Source organism: Hetaerina americana, unplaced genomic scaffold (genome assembly GCF_022747635.1).
Source record: "Hetaerina americana unplaced genomic scaffold, ioHetAmer1.1.p SCAF_10, whole genome shotgun sequence".
NCBI classification, from domain to species: Eukaryota; Metazoa; Arthropoda; class Insecta; order Odonata; family Calopterygidae; genus Hetaerina; species Hetaerina americana.
The window spans coordinates 76,334,406-76,353,836 of record NW_027286070.1 but is presented as its reverse complement, the minus strand read 5'-3'; the positions used below and the strand labels follow the sequence as shown (position 1 = coordinate 76,353,836).

At 39.6% G+C, this 19,431-nt stretch overlaps 1 protein-coding gene across 1 annotated transcript in view; it reads left to right on the top strand.

The window, feature by feature from the left end:
• mRF1 (mitochondrial translation release factor 1) overlaps window positions 1-10,624 on the top strand; it is a 60,788-nt gene extending 50,164 nt beyond the window's left edge. The window contains exon 8 of the mRNA XM_071598183.1: window positions 10,559-10,624. Coding sequence (XP_071454284.1) covers window positions 10,559-10,609 — 51 coding nt within the window. The 3' untranslated portion in view covers window positions 10,610-10,624. The remainder of the gene's footprint in view (window positions 1-10,558) is intronic.
• Window positions 10,625-19,431: the final 8,807 nt, after the last annotated feature.

Sequence of the window (19,431 nt, the reverse complement as noted above, 5' to 3'; positions counted from 1 at the left end):
ACATGTATATATATATATATATATATATATATATATATATATATATATATATACATGTATACACCCTCCCCGGACTACAACCATGACGTGGTGGAAGGGCTTGTGCGTTCCGATGACCCCTAGAGCTGTGCTGGCGGGAGTAATAATAATTGCTCCTGGTAGGGTCACACATGCCAGATAGGTCGAAGGTTTGGAGACAGACGAAAGGTAGTCCACGCAGCGTCTGTTCTTCAGCGAGGCGGCTGCAATGGCGTCTGACCCCAGTGGGGCGGCCAGTAAGTGATGGTGTCACGTTAAAAACACTTTTGAGGAAGGCAACGGGAAACCACCTCAATTATCATTCCCAAGATAAAAATGATGGACAATATAGAGATTTTGAGTCCTGGCAACAACGGGGCTCAGCCCAATCGGCCGTGTGTCGTGCCCAGCAGCGGGGGAGGCAAGGCTTCCGCGGTCGTCATCCCACAAAACCCTTGCAAGGCTTGGCGAAAACCAGCAGCAGCAGGACAGAAGACGCAGGAGAAGAAGACCTAATTAGTTATAATAGGAACGTAGAATGTTAGGACAATGATGAGGACAGGGAAATTGGAGAATGTTAAGCGAGAGATGGAAAGGGGAAAAATAGATATTTTAGGTCTATGCGAGGTGAGATGGAAGGATAGCGGGGATTACTGGAGTGATAATTATAGAATAATATACAGTGGCGGGGACGAGAGCCAACGAGGGGTTGGGAAAGGAGGCTAATCCGCAATCTGTACATGTTCAGACTGCTCAGGTGCGGATGGGAAACGGGGAGTCCGGATGGGCAGTGTTAGGAAGTGGTGTAAGGCAGGGTTTGCCCATTATCACCGTTGCTGTTCAACCTATATGCAGAGGAAATGATTAAAGAGGCATGGGAATAACTGGAGTTAAGAATGAAGGTGGGCGGGGAATTCATAAAATCAGTTAGGTTTGCTGATGACCAATCTTTAGTTTGTCAGGCAGCCAAAGAGTTGCAAAACATTGCTGAGTGAATTGGAAATTCAGTGCGACAGGTATGGGATGAAAATCAAAAGTAGTGTTTTGGACCAACACGGTCAAAGTAGTAGGGGTATAAGGAGAAGAATTGCGCTAGGCTAGCGCTAGGCTTGCGCTAGGAAAGAGGCTTTCACAAGGAGGAGGGAGTTGATGAGAGTGACGATGATTAAGGATATTAAGAAAAGACTCGTAAAAACTTTGATATGGAGCGTAGATATGTACGGTGCGGAAACGTGGTCATTGAAGCAGGAGGATAGACGTAGATTGGAGGCTTTTGAAATGTGGGTGTGGAGAAGAATGAAGAAGGTGAAATGGACAGAGAAGAAAACAAATGAGGAAGTACTTGGCATGGTGGGCGAAGAGAGGGGTATGTTGGGAGCAATCCTATGGAGGCAGGAAAAGTGGATGAAAGGGGTGTTGAACGGCAGTGGGATGTTGAAGACTGTGATAGAGGGGAGAGTGTTGGGCAAAAAAGGAAAGGGAAGGAACAGGATAGGGATGGTGGACGGGATGAAGGGAGGAAGAAAGTACTCAGAGGTGAAGACGGACCTGATATAGAGTAGGATGATGGGTTTTGTGTTTTGTTAGGTGTAACAAAATGTTTGTTTGGTAGTGGTGTCCATCCAAAAACCTACCTTAACCGGTAGAGTAATATGAAAAAAAAAATATATATACATATACATACATATATATAAATATATATATATATATATATATATATATATATATATATATATATATATATATACACATACATATATATATATAAATGAATATATATATATATATATATATATATATATATATATATATATATATATATATATATATATATATATATATATTTGTCACTCAAGCGTAAGAATTAATCAACGCAACTTTTATGCGGCTAAGAAGTGGCATAATTGAACACTGATTTGATTGATTTTATTTATTTGACCAGGTACACCTAAAAATTATAAGACGGAAAGTAATATATTATCAAGTGTGTCATCATTCCTTGGGAATAATTTTCTCATGGTGTGTGCTGAAAATGTACCCAGGTAAGTACGTACTGATAAAGAACAATTGGATTTCACAGGCCACGATTGAGAATAAGATAGCGATCACTGTAGATCATTCAGAGTCCGTGTTTTCATGGAGTATATTTCATTGTGCATGACAGTGGAATTTGGCCCATAGGTTTTTGATCAATGCTAGTTTCTATCCCAAAAATAGGAAAGGTGAGCAGCATAGAAAAATGAGTTTGATTGAGTACGCGGCAAAAGTGGTTTTCAGGATCACTCATAAATGGATGGAGAGGACTAATGATTATTAGGGAGGTGAGCAGTTAAGTTTCAGGAAGGGGATTGTCACGCCATTGCGGTAATGAGGCACCTAAGAGAGAGGAACGAAATGTAAAAGAGGAAAGGCAATATTACAAACGGTGCTTATCAATGCATGTGAAGAGGAGATGGTTGAAGGGACAATTGCAGGAACCGAGATGGGGCTGAAAGTCGGGGAATCTATGAAATCATTATAGTTTGCGGTTGGTCCGTCAGCCAATGGGTTTCATCCGTCGATTAGCGAATCGGGATGTCATAGCAATATGTTCCATGGAGAGCTAGACTAAACTAAGTATCACCGTAAGTGTCCATTAGCTTTCGGAAGAAGCTTCCATAAGGAGGAGGGAGTGTCTTAAAAAGACCGTGGGTATAGTTATGGATGTTTGACAATGTTTCGATGAATAAATTTTCAATAGATTGGTTTCTTGCACCACTTGGTATCTTGGTCGTCGAATTATAACAATCTATATCATATATATATATATATATATATATATATATATATATTGTTGTAGCGTGGCTGTGGTTATACATAAATATATATATATATATATATATATATATATATATATATATATATATATATATATATATATATATATATATATATATAATAAAAAAAATGGACTAAAGGCAAAGGCGACTTCAGTGTTCGCACGTACCGGATATCAACCTGTCCAAACCGCCGAATGGACTAAATAAAGGATTTGCATGCATAACATGAGTGATTTGTCAGGACGTATGAGATATGGCAATCAGTTGAGCGAAGGAAGTTGTATTTCATGAGTGACATGCCGACTCAGATGATTGGAAAAGCGTTACCCATGCATTCGATTTAGGAAATGAGTATTCTAAGTGCCATTAATCAACAAGAGATTTAGTTCTTCTAAATCAAACCATCAAAACTAAAGGCTGACAGCAACTAACGAAGGGAGAGTTAATGATGAAATGAGAAGGTTAATGATATATATATATATATATATATATATATATATATATATATATATATACGCATATATATATATAATGACTTGAACAAAATATCCAGCGAAATGAGGTCCCCAATAATATTATATCCAGATGTCTTTTTACCAAGACAGCTTTCTATCAACTGATAATGCGGCAGTTTGAAAAAACCAATGTTTATAGAACTTTCCCATTTAAAATAAGAATAATAACGTCATTACAGATACGGCAGAAGAACTGACGAAATGAACCCCCCATTATAATGCAATCGGACGACTGATTACCAAGCCGGTTCCGATTGCACACTCAGTAGCCGATAGGGGGAAGTTGCGGCAATGGAATACTCGCCGACTCCCATTCTATCCGCATAACGTTTCGCTTCATGGAACCATTTGCAAAAATGCATTACGGACCCGGAAAGGGTGAGTTATCAAGAATATAATACATTTGACGCGATTTTATTCAGTTTATTCTTAATACTGCGTATGAGATGTGATGTTTCAGGGTAATTGCTTCGTTTCGTTGATTTTTGTGTCTTACATAGCCACTACCGAGATTAATGGTGGAACAAAGGCTCATTTCACACAAGAGTTAAGAGGGCATAAGAAACGGAGCTAGGTGCTTAAGTATGGATCTAAGTGATTACCACTCTTGATCGAATGGTTGCGATGGAGGATATTTCTGTTGTATTCTTTTTCCCTTTTGTGCGTCCGAAATAGTTGATGTGACTGCTTTCGGTTGGGACGTCACACTGTGCTGTGTCCATGGCTGAGATCCCCATTCGTCACTAGTTCCCTGAAGAACACAACCATAACAGTTCAACCACCCCGATAGATCGCCTCATAAAACAGAATATCAATCCCGTCGGGGACTGAAAAACATAACCAGAAAAGCATTTTAAAACATAACGAAAACGACATGAATATTATTACTTCAAGCTACGTAACGAAAAGTAACCAATGAGGAGCAGCGTATTGAAGCTACAGCCTCTGAAAAATCAGTAACTCGTAGTAAAAAACTAAACTAAATGAACGTAGGTAGGGGATTGATGATTTTTTCCCATCTTCGTTTTACTTATTTTATGGTTTTCAATGCCAATAATAATCGTAATCTTCAGAGAAATCCATGACACGTATTAAATATTTTCAAATATTGATATTGCATAATAATACAAGAAACTTTACCCTTTTCTTCCCGGATAGATCCTGAGGAATATAGTTGGAAACACCTGCCCGAAGGAACTTGGCTAATCATTGGATTTGTTGCATCGTACTTCATAACATTTACTTCATCTCCGAGAATAACAGAATATGCATTCAATCATCTAAGTCAGCTGAAGCAAAAAATAGAAAGGAGTTACAACGCATTCTTCATCTTAGTGAATTTGACTCAAATTGCCGCCAGTATTTGGATGGTCACTGAGGTATCGTAATAGAAATTTCAAAATTAGTGTTTGCACGGTATTCGTATGCTATTAAGATGCTTTTATACAGTGTGGGCTTCATATTACATGGCTTGTACGGTTTGCATATTATACAAGGTGTGGTTAAAAAAAGACCGGACTCATTTTAATCCTCGCGCAAACCGTTCAACGGATCGAAACGACATATAGTACGCCATCTAGCGACACATCCTAAAACTAAAGCGAGGGGTGTTGCGTTTGTTTACGTCGATTCGTTTCGTAGCGGCAGCGGTACGTGTCTTAACCTGTTCGTCGCCGCGTGCAACGGCAGCAATGAAGGAGCTAGAGGAACAGCGTGTGTGCGTGAAATTTTGTTTCAAACTTGGCTTATTGGCTTTGACTTCTTTTGTTTCCAATGCTAAAATCAACCTTGAAAGGGCGCCGACTCGACTATATGGCAATCATGAGAACTAATTGTACGGCGGGCCTGAAGAGTAGTCTTAAGGCGGCCTACCAGGCAGGGTTCGAGAACTGGAAGCATCCTTGGCAGAGGTGAGCCGCCAGCCAAGGCATTACATTGAGGACGACAAGTTCGATTAAGCCGTATCCGTCGAAATAAACAAGTAATGAAATCAGTCCTGTCTTTTTTGGATTACACCTTGCATATGGTTTCTCGCATACAGTCTTTTGTGAAAAAAGTAAGTACTAATTAAGACGTAAGCTGGACAAGTCATGAGCGAGAAATATATAATGCTCTTGTAGTAATTAGGTTTATTTTAGACGACCATTTTAAAATAGCTGGTTTCAGAAAGCGTATACTATTACTTTTTTGCAGATATCAGAGTTTAATTTTGGCAGTTCAAATTTCATATTAAGTTCTAGGGATTATTTACAAAAGGATGAGTAACTTGGCGTCATTAGCACGAAATAAATTAATAAAGATGATTTAAAAAAAGCTGGGAGTTAACCGAAAAATGACTGATTTCACAATGTCTAAGTTTTATTGGGGAGAGATATACGAGAATACATGGCACATCTTTCAAAAGGATATGGATAATTTTTATACGTGCAATCATCGGAGGCGTTAATCCACGAAAACTAGGTTAATTATAATTATGGTAAATCTTAACGAAATGCCTTTATCTTCCGTCATTATTGCAAGCGTCATTTTTTTGCCATCATCTCCGCAAAAATATATATCAGCGGGAATGCTAAGTGATGTGGATTGTTCGCGTGCTGTTCCCCTTAGTTTGAAAACCACGAACGCTGCCGCATTCTGGGACCCCTGCGTAATTCTTCATTATTTTGTCCAAAAGTATGTTTTATGAGTCATCTTTGTGGTTAAATGCGAGGTATTGAAATATTAAGAAGGAAGACCATGATGCTGTTTAGAATAGCTCAAAGAATGTTTCTAGAAAGATGGCGGGAGTTGTGGGAAAAAAGGTGCGAATCTGTCTTGGAATCAGCATTCGATGTCATTGGACGGGCGAGATGAATGGAAGGCTAGGAATAGGCGTGTTGGGTGGACTGAATGGAAGCAGAAATATCATACGGAATCGAAGAAATGCATCTGTCCTAGAGAGTGCCAGGTTGTCATTTGTTAGGCGAGGTTTCCAAATGCAACGTTAGCATTCAATCAAAGCCGAAATTTAACGGCAGATGACAATAAAAAGAACTCAATATCATTACTGGTGGGGGGGGGATTCCATGGAGCCCGAAGATGAAGGAGCGTGAAGTGATAAGATATTGTGCTGTTGGAAAACTTCGTGGAATATCGTTTATTGCCCCCAATGTATGCTATAGTGATATACAAGATGTAAGGTTATTTATCCTTGAATAGGGAAACTAAACTGAGGTACTAGGTATCCGTGCAATCTTGAAAAGGCTTAACTTTGAAACGAAATCTTTGGGTCGCTCATCCTGACGATTAAAAAATGAACATTAAAAACAGAATTATTATGTTTCTAGTAGTAGTAGTTTTAAGGGGAGGCGACCGACAGCTAAGGTCATTTGCGCCATAGGGGATGGACAGGAAAGGATGAAGGGTGGAGAGAAACCCGGCGTCGGCATTAGCCTGCTCTTTACGAAAGGCGCCAAGGGGTCCGCAGTTTAACGTCCCATCCGACGGACGGCGTACTCACTCAAAGTGCCCTCCACAAAGCACCTCAAGTAGGGATCGAGATACCTCTGAAAAATATTCAACACCGATTATGTTTCTAAACTAGGAGGCCTGTCCAACTAAATAACCTACGTTTCGGCCTAGCGTGGCGGTGGATATGGCAGCTAGATCCACCATCTTGGTGTCCAAACGTCCCTACACTCAGTCCACGCATCCTGCCCTGATAGTGCATGCAGACTGGGGTTTGCTCACTGCCAACTGTTAAAATTTGAGCTGCAAACTGTTAAAGTGCTATCTGTGATTAGGTTTTCACTGCCAAAAGAAATTCAAATCGGTGCATTGTAATAAGCAGATAACTCCGTTAAAAGCTACTGTCGAGGCATCCCCTGCAGTTTCTTGGAATATTACTTACTAATTACTGCAAGAGTCTTATGTTTTAAGTTTGAATTGAGCATCACGTCCACCGTTTTGATTCACTGCTGAATTCCATAGAAAAGCTAGTTTTTCAAAGCCTGCTTTACTGGTTCCTGAAATTATAATAATGAATTAGAATTAGCTATTCATGTTTGAGTTACGTTTAAATTCGGTAAAAATCTGTGAAACAATTGTTTTTTTTCCAATATTTTAGATAATCATTCATGGATGTATTAACGCGTCATTGTTTCAATGCAAAAGGGAAGAGGTGTTGCAGTCACCAGAACCCAAGCGTGTAAGTTTTCTATTGATAACAAATAATATATGTTTATATTACATTTATTTATAAAGAATTACTACAAATTGTAAATTTTCCTTGAAAAAAATGAATTATTATAATACTTTGAATCGTACGCTCTATAACAGGAAAAATGGTGCAATTGGCAATATGGAAATTTGGTGGCCATGGTTTATTAAGTTGATGACATTCTAACGATAGAATATTTCCTTTTCAGATGTACGAGGTGTGCTGGATTTATCATCTCTCAAACATTATCGCCATATTAGATACAGTAAGTGTGTAAACAAAAATTCTATAGATAAGCAATCGGGGTCCTTTAATAATTGAAAATAATGGTTAAAAAGTTACCGAAGTGTTTATTCTATAAACACAACTAGATATATGTATATATATATATATATATATATATATATATATATATATATATATATATATATATATATATATATATATATTTGTCACTAAAGCGTAAGAATTAATCAACGTAACTTTTAAACGGCTAAGAAGTGGCATAATTGAACACTGATTTGATTGATTTTATTTAATTGACCAGGTACACCTGAAAATTATAAGACGAAAAATAATATATTTTCATGTGTGTCATCATTCCTTGGCAATCATTTTCTCATGGTTTGTGCTGAAAATATACCCAGGTAAGTACGTACTGATAAAGAACAATTGGATTTCACAGGCCACGATTGAGAATAAGATGGCGATCACTGTAGATCATTCAGAGTCCGTGTTTTCATGGAGTATATTTCATTGTGCATGACAGTGGAATTTGGCCCATAGGTTTTTGATCAATGCTAGTTTCTATCCCAAAAATAGGAAAGGTGAGCAGCATAGAAAAATGAGTTTGATTGAGTACGCGGCAAAAGTGGCTTTCAGGATCACTCATAAATGGATGTAGAGGACTAATGATTATTTGGGAGAAGAGCAGTTATGTTTCAGGAAGGGGATTGTCACGCCATTGCAGTAATGAGGCACCTAAGAGAGAGGAACGAAATGTAAAAGAGGAAAGGCAATATTACAAACGGTGCTTATCAATGCATGTCAAGAGGAGATGGTTGATGGAAAATAAATATTAAATTAATTAATATGAATATATGTGCTTATATTTCATCCTTTCTTTCTTCCCAAAGCAGAAATGACATCAGCAGGGCAGAAAAAATTAGTTAGAATGGCAACTGGGAATGTTAGAACAATTTTGAGGACAGGAAAGTTAGAGAACATAAAGCGCGAGAGAGAAAGATGAAATATGCATGGCTAGTCAGAGGAAAGGTTAACCGAGATAAATGGATTAATAGCTATAGAGTAATATACAGTGGAGGGGTCGAGGGCCAAGGAGGGGGGTCCTTAATATTGAATTGCAGGTAAGAAGAAGTGTTGTGAACACAGATCAAGCAACGGATAAAGTATTACGAATAGAGAGAAAAGCAGAACCGACGAACTTGGTTATTATTCAGGTATGCATGCCACCGAGCAACCATAAGGAAGAAGAAGTCGATAGGTAATACGATTAGTTAGAGGACATAATCGCGTGTGTTCCTGCAGGGAAACATTTGATAGTGATGGGGGATTGGAATGCGACGGTAGGCGAAGGAAGAGATGGTGATGAGGTGGGAGACTACGGTTTAGGCACGAGGAATGTCCGCGGGGAGAAAGCAGCTGAGTTCTGCAGGAGACATGGTTTACTCACACCAACACTTGGTTTCCACACCACAAAAGACGCTGGTATACATGGAAAATGCCAGGTGACTCCGAGAGGTATCAGCTAGATTATATCTTGGTGAAGTTAGACCATAACTCAAGAACGGCTATACCGATGTTAATGATATATAGTATGGTATTTTGGATTCGTCGCATACCAGAATAACCAAAAAAATATTGTAAAAGGATAGAATCGTATCGCTCAATCGAAGAAATTTCAACGTCGAAAGCAAGGTAACGGGGTTCCTGGTCACTCGGATGTGCGTTCTACTGATGCTCTTGGCCGTATTTATAGAGTTCATGATAAATGATGAATGCTGCTATTTGCGGTGGTTTGTACTGGTGAATGTTAGAGGGACAACATCGTTCGAACCACTACTAACTATTAATGGTGTAGTGGACCTAACATTTCGTGTTACATTGCAAGAGCTCAATTTGCTTGAAAACGATAATCATTGGGACACGAAAATAGCTGAAGCAACTATATTTTGCATCTCCAATTCAGATACGGAAATTATTTCCTATCATCCTTCCGACATGTTTCCCATTTAATCCACGTGACCTATGGAACAAATACAAGGATAACATTTCAGAAGACATTTGATATCGACTTCGTGTAAGTTTAAGAAATTCCAAATGACTCCGTAGCACTTTTGTCTACTTTGAAACAAAATTTCACGCACTAACACGCTGTTCCTCTAGCTCCTTCATTGCTGCCGTTGCACGCGGCGACGAACAGGTTAAGACACGTAATGTTGGTGCTGCATAACGAATCGATGTAAACATTGTGCGAGGAATAAAATGAGTTCAGTTATTTTTGGTCTCACCTTGACCTGTGTTTATTACTTATAAATGTATGAATGAGTGTATATATAATGTCTTATGATATTTAAATATATATATATATATATATATATATATATATATATATATATATATATATATATATATATATATTAACATATGTGGGTCGCGGTAGTCCAGTGGGTAGAGCGTTGGACTGCAACCGGAGGGTCCCGGGTCCGATTCCCGGGCAAGGCACTCTTGGCACCTGCAGCTCCACCCAAGCTGAAGTGATTTTTCGGGTACCAGATCTTCCTGGGAAACCATAACCGGCACAGGGAAAGGAACTGGCCCCCCTACCCTAATGTGTGAATTTTCACACGCCGCATAGGGCTTAGGAATGGGTGATCTCTACCATCACCTACTAAACCGACCTTCGGGTTGATTACTGTGTTTATGGTATTTTTATATTAATATATACATATGTCTATAACGCTAACGGTATCGATATTTTATTTCAGGAGGCCATAACATGCTCATTATTTTTTGGATTACATTCGTTCATGTGTTAATTTATTTCTACTACCTTAACTTCCTCATTGTACCCATCGTGAGTCGAGTTCTTTTGGGGAAACTTCTTTTACCACTGCAAAAGGTATGTCTTTTCTGTTTAATTTTCGTTTAAAACGCTTTTGGAATGAAGCCAAAAGAACGATTCTCAAACTGTCCATGAGAGACGCTGCCGAATGAAAACTTAAACTTTCCATCAATGAAATAACATATAATAATTGAAGCTTTATTATGCAATGAATTGGATATATGTAACCACTTGAAATGGTCTCAAAACTGTTACTGTCGTCTATATGTTTTAATCCTAACATGTTCACCTACCCACTAGCTAAAATGATTATTGTACAAGTGAAATGCAAATTTTTTTAGAACAATTTGCATGCTTGGAGAAAATAATTGAAAATCATAAAATTGTTTAAAGTGGCAATTATAAAGGTAAAATACCTAATACCCAGACATATTGCATCAGTATTTATAATTAGACTATGAGTTACCATTCAACGCAAAGCACTACGGTGCCATTTTTTTAAAATAGACGTGCTTTGACTTCTTCATTTTTCCATTCAAATCCTTGTGAATAATAAAGAGTGAGGTTGGATGAAGGAGAGTGGGAGTCGAGAATAAGTGGAAGTCTATGGGAAATAATTCTTCCCATGGACCACAACCTTGACGTGGTGGAAGGGCTTGTGCGTTCCAAAGACCCCTAGAGCTGTGCTGGCGGAAGTAATAATTATTGCTCCTGGTAGGGTCACCCATGCCAGATAGGTCGAAGGTTAGGAGCCAGACGAAAGGTAGTCCACGCAGCGTCTGTTCCTCAGTGAGGCGGCTGCAATGGCGTCTGACCCCAGTGGGGCGGCCAGTAAGTGATGGTGTCAAGTTAAAAACACTATTGAGGAAGGCAACGGGAAACCACCTCAATTATCATTCCCAAGATTAACATGATGGACTATACAGAGATTTTGAGTCCTGGCAACCACGGGGCTCGGCCCCATCGGCCGTGTGTCGTGCCCGGCAGCGGGGGAGGCAAGGCTTCCGCGGTCGTCATCCCACAAAATCCTTGCAAGGGAAAACCAGCAGCAGCAGGACAGAAGACGCAGGAGAAGAAGACCAAATTAGTTAGAATAGGATCCTGGAAAGTTAAGACATTGTTGAGGACAGGAAAATGAGAGAATATAAGGCGAGGTGTGGGAAGGGGACATATAGATATTTTAGGTTTATGAATAGTTTCATTGATGGATAGCGAGGAATACTGGAGTGATGGTTATAGAGAAATATGGTAAACATTAAGCCAGCAAAGGATAATATATTATTAGTAGAGATAAAATTATAACTGATGAACTTGTTCATTGTTCAAGTATACATTCCATTGAACAATCATAAGGAGGAAGAAGTCGATATGGTATACGATCATTTAGAAGACGTATGTGTTCCTGCGGGGGAAACATTTGATAGTGATGTGGGATTGGAATGTCATTGTAGGCGAAGGAAGAGATGGTGATGAGGTGGGAGACTACGGTTTAGTTACAAGGATGGACCGCGGGGAGAAAGCAGTTGACTTCTGCAAGGGACAGGGTTTAGTCATCCTCAACACTTGGTTTAGACGCCACAAAAGACGCAGATATGCATGGAAAATGCTAGGTTACTCAGAAAGGTATCAGCTAGATTATATCTTGGTTAGACACGGGTCTAGGAACAGTGAGATAAATTCGCACAGCTTCCCGGGAGCGGATGCAGACTGACCACAATTTAGTTGTCATGAAATGTAGCGTTCGTTTCAAAAAGATAAGGCAGGGGCGACGGTTTAGAAAATGGAATGTAGAAACATTGAATGGTTTGAAAAGGAAGGAGTATCAGCAGTCAGTAGAGAAAATCATGGAGGGTAGTAATGAGCTGTGTGCCATTGAAGAAAAATGGGAAAGCTTCAAGAAAGGGTTGTCTAAAGCCGCAAAAGAAACTATAGGAACCGTTAATGGGAAAGAGACATGGAAACCACGGATCACGGATGAGATGATTGCAAAGATAGATGCGGGAAGAAAATGGAAGAATATAGACGCAGAGTTAGCCAAAAGGAAGTAAAAAGAGTGAAATAATAAATTGAGACGGATAGAAAAAGAAGCATGATGGAAGACGTAGTTCGAGGCTATGGAAAGCTGGTAGAGGAAAGGTGAAATTGGTTCGCTATACAGCAAGGTTAAATCACTATCGGGAAGTAAGAAGGGAAAATCTGTGTTCACAGTTAGAGATAAGTCGAGTAAGATAATAGTTGACACAGAAAGGATCCAAGAGAGGTGGAAGGAATTCCTGCGGAACTAATGAAAGGTTAAGGAAAATGTAGTCTATACGGACTGATTCTTAGTACCTATGAGAAAGGAATTTGGGCCGAGGACTTTTTGGGATCTTTGTTTGTTCCTATACCGGAAAAGATAAATGCTATATCATGTAAGGACTACAGAACAATGAGTTTGATTCCCACGGAGCTAAGGTTTTCTCAGGATTTTCAACAAAAGGATAGGGAGTAAGGCAAATGCTTACTTAGGGGATGATCAATTTGGTTTAGGAAGGGGAGAGGTACGCGTGATGCCATTGCAGCAATAAGATTATTAATTGAGAGGAATATAGAATGCAACCAGGATGTATTTGCCTGTTTCGTGGATTTCAAAAAGGCATCTAATAGAGTGAATAGGGAAAAACTAATGAGTATATTGCAGAAAATAGGAATAGATTGGAGGGAAAGGAGGCTAATCCGCAACCTGTACATGTCTCAGACTTCTCAGGTGCTGGTGGAGAACGGGGAGTCCGGATGGGCAGTGCTAGGAAGAGGTGTGAGGCAGGGTTGCCCATTATCACCGTTGCTGTTCAACCTAATTGTAGAGGAAATTATTAAGGAGGCATGGGAAGAACTGGAGGTAGGAATGAAACTGGGCGGGGAATGCGTAAAATCAGTGACGTTTGCTGATGACCAAACTTAAGTTCGTCAATCAGGCAAAGGGTTGCGAGCATTGCTGAGTGAATTGGAAATTCAGTGGAATAGATATGGGATGAGGATGAATATTAATAAAACAAAAGGATGCGATTTTCCAGGAAGAAAAAGGCCTAAACTAGAGCAGGTAGAACACTTTACGTGTCTCGGAAGTGTTTTGGACCAACACGGTCGAAGTAGAAGGGACGTAAGGAGAAGAATTGCGTTAGGCAAGGAGGGAGTTGGCGAAAGGAACGTTGAGTAAAGTTGTAAAAAAAAGCCTCGGGGAAACTTTGATATGGAGCGTAGTTATGTGCCGTCCGTCAGATGGGACGTTAAGCTGCTTCGGTTTTTTGGCGGTTTTTTTGTTAAGAGGAGGCAAATGCCGACGCCGGGATTCTCTCCTTTCCTGTTCATCCCTAATGGCGCAAATAACCTTAGCTGTCGGTCGTCTCCCCTATATACTACAACTACGCGTAGTCACGTACGGACCAGGATGTTAGATGCAGATTGGAGGCTTTTGAAAAGTGTGTGGAGAAGAATGGAGAAGGTGAAATTTGACGGAAAGGAAAACAAATGAGGAAGGGTACGGTGGACGAGGAGAGAGGTTTGTTGGGAGAAATCCTAAGGAGGAAGGAAAAATGGATGAAGGGCATATTGATCGGCTGTGGGATGGATGCTGAAGACTGTGACGGAGGGGAGAATGATAGGCGAACAAGGAAAGGGCAGGAAAAGGATAGGGATGTTGGACGGGATGAAGGGAGGAGGGAAGTAATCAGAGATGAAGAGGGCCCTGATGTAGACTAGGCTGCTGGATTGTGTTTTGTTAGGAGTCACAAAATATTTATTTGGTGGTTGGGTCCATCCAAAACCTACCTTAACCGGTAGATTACTTGATAAAAAAATGTGAAATAATTTTGGAGAATTGTAAAGACGAATCAGATTCACATACATCAAGGAACTGCTTTGACCTGATAAATGTGAAATCGATTGAAAAATAAAGGAAGTGTAGGTAAGAGTAGAACATTTTATGTTTCCAAAGAATTAGAGGAAGAGAGGTGCTATCATCGTTTATGAACCTATGTCCACGCATATCCCACAGACGACCCCAAGTGCAATCGGCGGGAGATATCAGGAGCCATGTGTTCAAATTCCCATTCATGACACCTCTAAGCAAATATTTGTTTGATCATGCACTGGGGCAGAGTTAATCAGAAGAAATAAGGTATTCACATGAATAATATTTAAGGATAATACGTTTATTCAAATCATGGAAGAGAAATATTGGTCTACTAAATAATAAAATATGCGGGATATCGACAAAATGATTATTGTGCTAGTGCTAATTATCTTCTACGCGATTGCTATAATACGACCATAAGTGGACTAATAAGTGAAGTAAAACGCCAGCGAAAGAAACGCAAGAGCTATCGCTTTGAATAAATTATTTTAGGCTTACTTCCCTCAACATCTCATACGTATGACCAATATGCTTTCGGATCCGCTTTCGAATTTTCCGTTAATCTTTTCTTCTTGAATTCGCTTAAGGTTTCCAATATTCCCTCTTGTCATTGGTCCTGGATACCTCATAATCATAAGTGATCTTAGGTGCCTTATGAGATCTCATTTTATTCATGTCGCTGCATTTAGCAGCTCTACGCAAATAAAATATTCGAGTAGATGTATGTGCATGCATAAATAGTATAAACATACATCTTTTTACGCTCGTTAATATAAAATTGAAATTATGAAATGATTTTTCCTTCATGCACTACACGTACTTAGCACGAGATCTGATTGTATTTTTTTTCCCTTTCAGGGATTGCTTATTTCCGGATTATTATATATGATTTTCGTATTAGTGAACGGATGCCCATATTCTACGAGTTTACTAGTTGGTACTATTGCCGGATTTGCCATTTTGGTATTCTTTCCCTTCAATAAAATTCAAAAAACAAAAAAAGAATGAAGCCTGCATAGGCTTCTTGGTCGTTTGTAAGTAAACTAGTTGAAAATATGAAATGAAGTTGATACCTGTTAAGAATATAATATTATCATTATTAAAAGCATAAAATTTGGATTCAAGAAAAACATTAAACTTATCATGATTAATTTCAAACATGAATAAAATCAATATCTGTTTTAATATGACTTTTATTTTTTGATTTAACAATTATTTTAACGTGAAACTCCTTGTAAATGTTGTCGAACCTTTTGGCAACTCACACTGGAAAACTATTATTTGTGCATTAGTTTATAAGTTATATTTCGTGTTTTAAAATAAAATCGACAGTTGTCCATTAAGCAAAATCCCATGTGGTAATTAGACACCCGCGTGATCAAAATTACGCCCATGCAGCTATTCATGGTCGTCACCTCACGAAATCCTTGCAAAACCCAAGCCGACAGAAGCGACACAGAAGACGCAGAAGAGGACCGATCCAGTAAAAATGGAGACTTGGACTAATAGGATGGTGTTGAGGGCAAGTAAAATATAAAATATATGACAGGAGATGGAGAGAGGAAATAGAGATATTTAAGGGCTGTGTGAATTGAGATGGAGCGATAGCGGGGCTTACCGGAGCGATGATTGTAAAGTAATGTGCAGCCAAGCGGTTGCAATTACATCTAGGAAAAAGTAGGCAGAATCTTAGGAAACATAGATTAGGCGAAAAATTGAATATCATTAGTAGAATTTATAACTGAACGACCGAACTTGCTGAAATGTTGATTGCTCACGTCTATATACGAAACGGTGACAGGGAGGAAGAACTCCACATAGTGTACGGTCGGTTAGCAGAAACAATTGGTGGTGTACTCGGAGGGAAAAATGTAATAGAGACGGCGAACAGGAATGCGAGGGTAAGCAAAGGGAGCGATGATAGTGAGGCATGGGACTATGTATTAGGAATAGGTAATGACCGCGGCGATATATGCATCATAGAAAATTCCCGCGGATTCATAAATTATCTGTTTATCTACAATTTTACTACAGTTTTACCGTCTACCATAGAATCACCTTTTAATTATGTTCATCCGACACGTTACTTCTGGCTGTGGCACGTTTTTCAATCACCGACTCGGCACTCGGGGTTTCTGAAGGTCTGGGAGGAACTTTGAGGTCGGTTGAAGGCCTCTCACCTTTCACCCTCTCCCCGAGTGCCTCGACTTCCTCCTCAAAGGGATCGTAGTACTCCTCATCTTCGATGTTCGCCACGTCCTTATGCTTCTCTAACTCCACCATCAGTCTCCTGAGGCATTCGTCGTACTTCGAACTCCGGAGAGGGATGTCGGGAACAAGGATCGGGTCCCCAGAGTTCGTATCCACTGCGGATGATCCGTATTTCTCGCAATCCGAGCACTCTGCCTGCGATTTATTGTCTTTTACGAGTGTCATTTCGCCTTCATAAATCCGTCTTCAAGGAATTGTTAAATCATCGAGTTAACAATCTTATCTTATACATTTACATGATTTTGTGCATTTACAAGACGTACGTTCGGATGAAAATGAATGTGCGATTTGCATCAAATTTAATCTTTCTATGCGACCATTGTTGGATTGTTTACAAACAACCTGTTATGTTTCCGTCCATTTTGATTCCCAAATAAATTGATTCAAGTTCTTTGTTTGCTCTATGGGTCTTTTCCCACAGCATTATAAACATTTTATTCTAATTTATGTTTTCCATTCTTTGCCATATCCACATCTTTAAGACCACTGATCAACATTTGCAGACTTCAACCCAATATTAAGACTTATCAACCTGTTCTCGCGAGCACTAGTTCGCGGAAGGGAGGCAAAACAGGCCATCGCGGGATAATCATAGAGGCTATCTCCACTTATAAAAATATAGTTGCGAGAGATTCGTTTCGGAGGGGAAGATGTCATCAATGCCATTTCCCAAATGCACTGCTAGGTTTTGTCGGGCTCGCCATCCTTCTCTCGTGTGGAGGGAAAAACCACGAATAACACGCTCAGTGATGTTTGTTCTTTGACTGTTTAATATTATCTTTGACTCTTTCAGTATCTTTGTCTAAAACAGATATTTTCCTCGCAGCATCAGAATGAATTCTGATGCTGAGAGGTGATTAATTCAGTCTTACAATTTTTAGTGATTACATGGGGGATTACTGTGCATGATTTGTCCAATTTAGTGAGGTTACTGCAATGGTTTAGGGGATTTACTTAATTACTTCATGAAAAAATGTCTGTTGGTATGACTTCTCATGCGGGACTTAGTCGAAGACTTTTTTGAAATCCATGAATACTGCATCGACTTGTGTGTTGCTTTCTCCCGATCTAAGAATATCGTGAATGAAGAGACCAAGTTGTGTTTCGCAAGATCTGCTTTTCCTAAATCCGTGCTGGTTGTGGATTAGTATTTTCCTACTATCAAGAAATCTCATGATGTTAGTGACAATAATGTGTTCCAATATTTTACAAGAGGTCGATGTTAAGGAAATGGGTCGGTAATTGGTTGGTTTATCCCTATCGCCGCCTTTATAGATGGGAGTTATATGGGCTAGCTTCCAGTCGCGAGGCACCGAGCCTTCTTCTATCGATTTTAGAAAAACAATATGTAAAAACGCGGCAATGTCTTCAGCTAATTCCTTTAATATTCATCAACAACACTCAACATCAATAACACTCAGTCCACACCACTTTTATTCGCACATTGGCCCTCTGTTTGGTTTAAACGCCCGTCGAACTTGCGAGACATCTTCAAGTCAACAAAACCAACTGCGAGCACCCCCGTGTCTCCCCCGCTCCTATCCGCACCATGCAACCGCCCACGCTGCAAATGTTGTCATCTACTAAGACCCTCCCCCTCACTCAGTACCAACTCCCAACCGCTCGCCACCGGTACCTCAAAAAGTATTATATATCGCCTCTCCTGTAACCTCTGCCCTGCCTTCTACGTGGGCAAACGCACTTTCCCTCCGCATGAATAAACACCGATATTCCAACAAACCTCCGACCTTTCTTAATTATCCCATCCCTACTCACACTGCTTCCCACAATCAATCTTTTGATGACTGCTTCACCGTTTCGGTGATTGAAATCCTTCCCAAATCTGCTAGCATAATAGAGGTGAGAACCCGCGAGACGGCGCATATTTGGGTGGCCCAGTCACTTATACCGCCCGGGCTGAACCAAGCCCACTGAATGCTGCCTACATATCCCCTCCCATTCCCTTCTTCATTTCCTATTGGTCCTTTACCTCTCCTTCCCCCACCTCTACCCCGCACATGTCCTCTCAGCTCTTCCCCGAGAACGCCAATCTGAAGACGACGGCCGAGCCGTCGAAACGTCAAAACAACATATTGTGAGTGTCCTTTCTTTAAGTCTCTATACTCTAAAAACCTACATCTGTGTTTATATATATATATATATATATATATATATATATATATATATATATATATATATATATACACACATATATATAGTGAATTTCACTTATCTGTGAACGAATTACAGGCAGAGTGGGAAACGGGTAAACGAAAAATATTCTCAAGAAGTGGAAATGCTCAGTGCAGTACAATAATTAATAGGAATAAGGTTGAGCAGGTTGTCCTATCAGCCCAGAATTTCGGGGGAAAGGGAGAAGAAAAGTAGTGCTACTAAATATTGCAGTCTCAGTTATCGTTAACTTTTGCTGTGAAGACATTATGATCAGAATTCCTATAGAAACTTTAAATGGAGTGTGACATGCGTTTATTATAAATGGACTTAAAAGAAGGGTTCGATTTGATAATGAGACAGCCTGGAGATGTTTAAAAATTACTTGAAACATGAGTAGGCGACAGATTTGAGAAATGGGTGCCTATGTGGGAACAAAAAGGTTTTCAAGAAACCCTCTA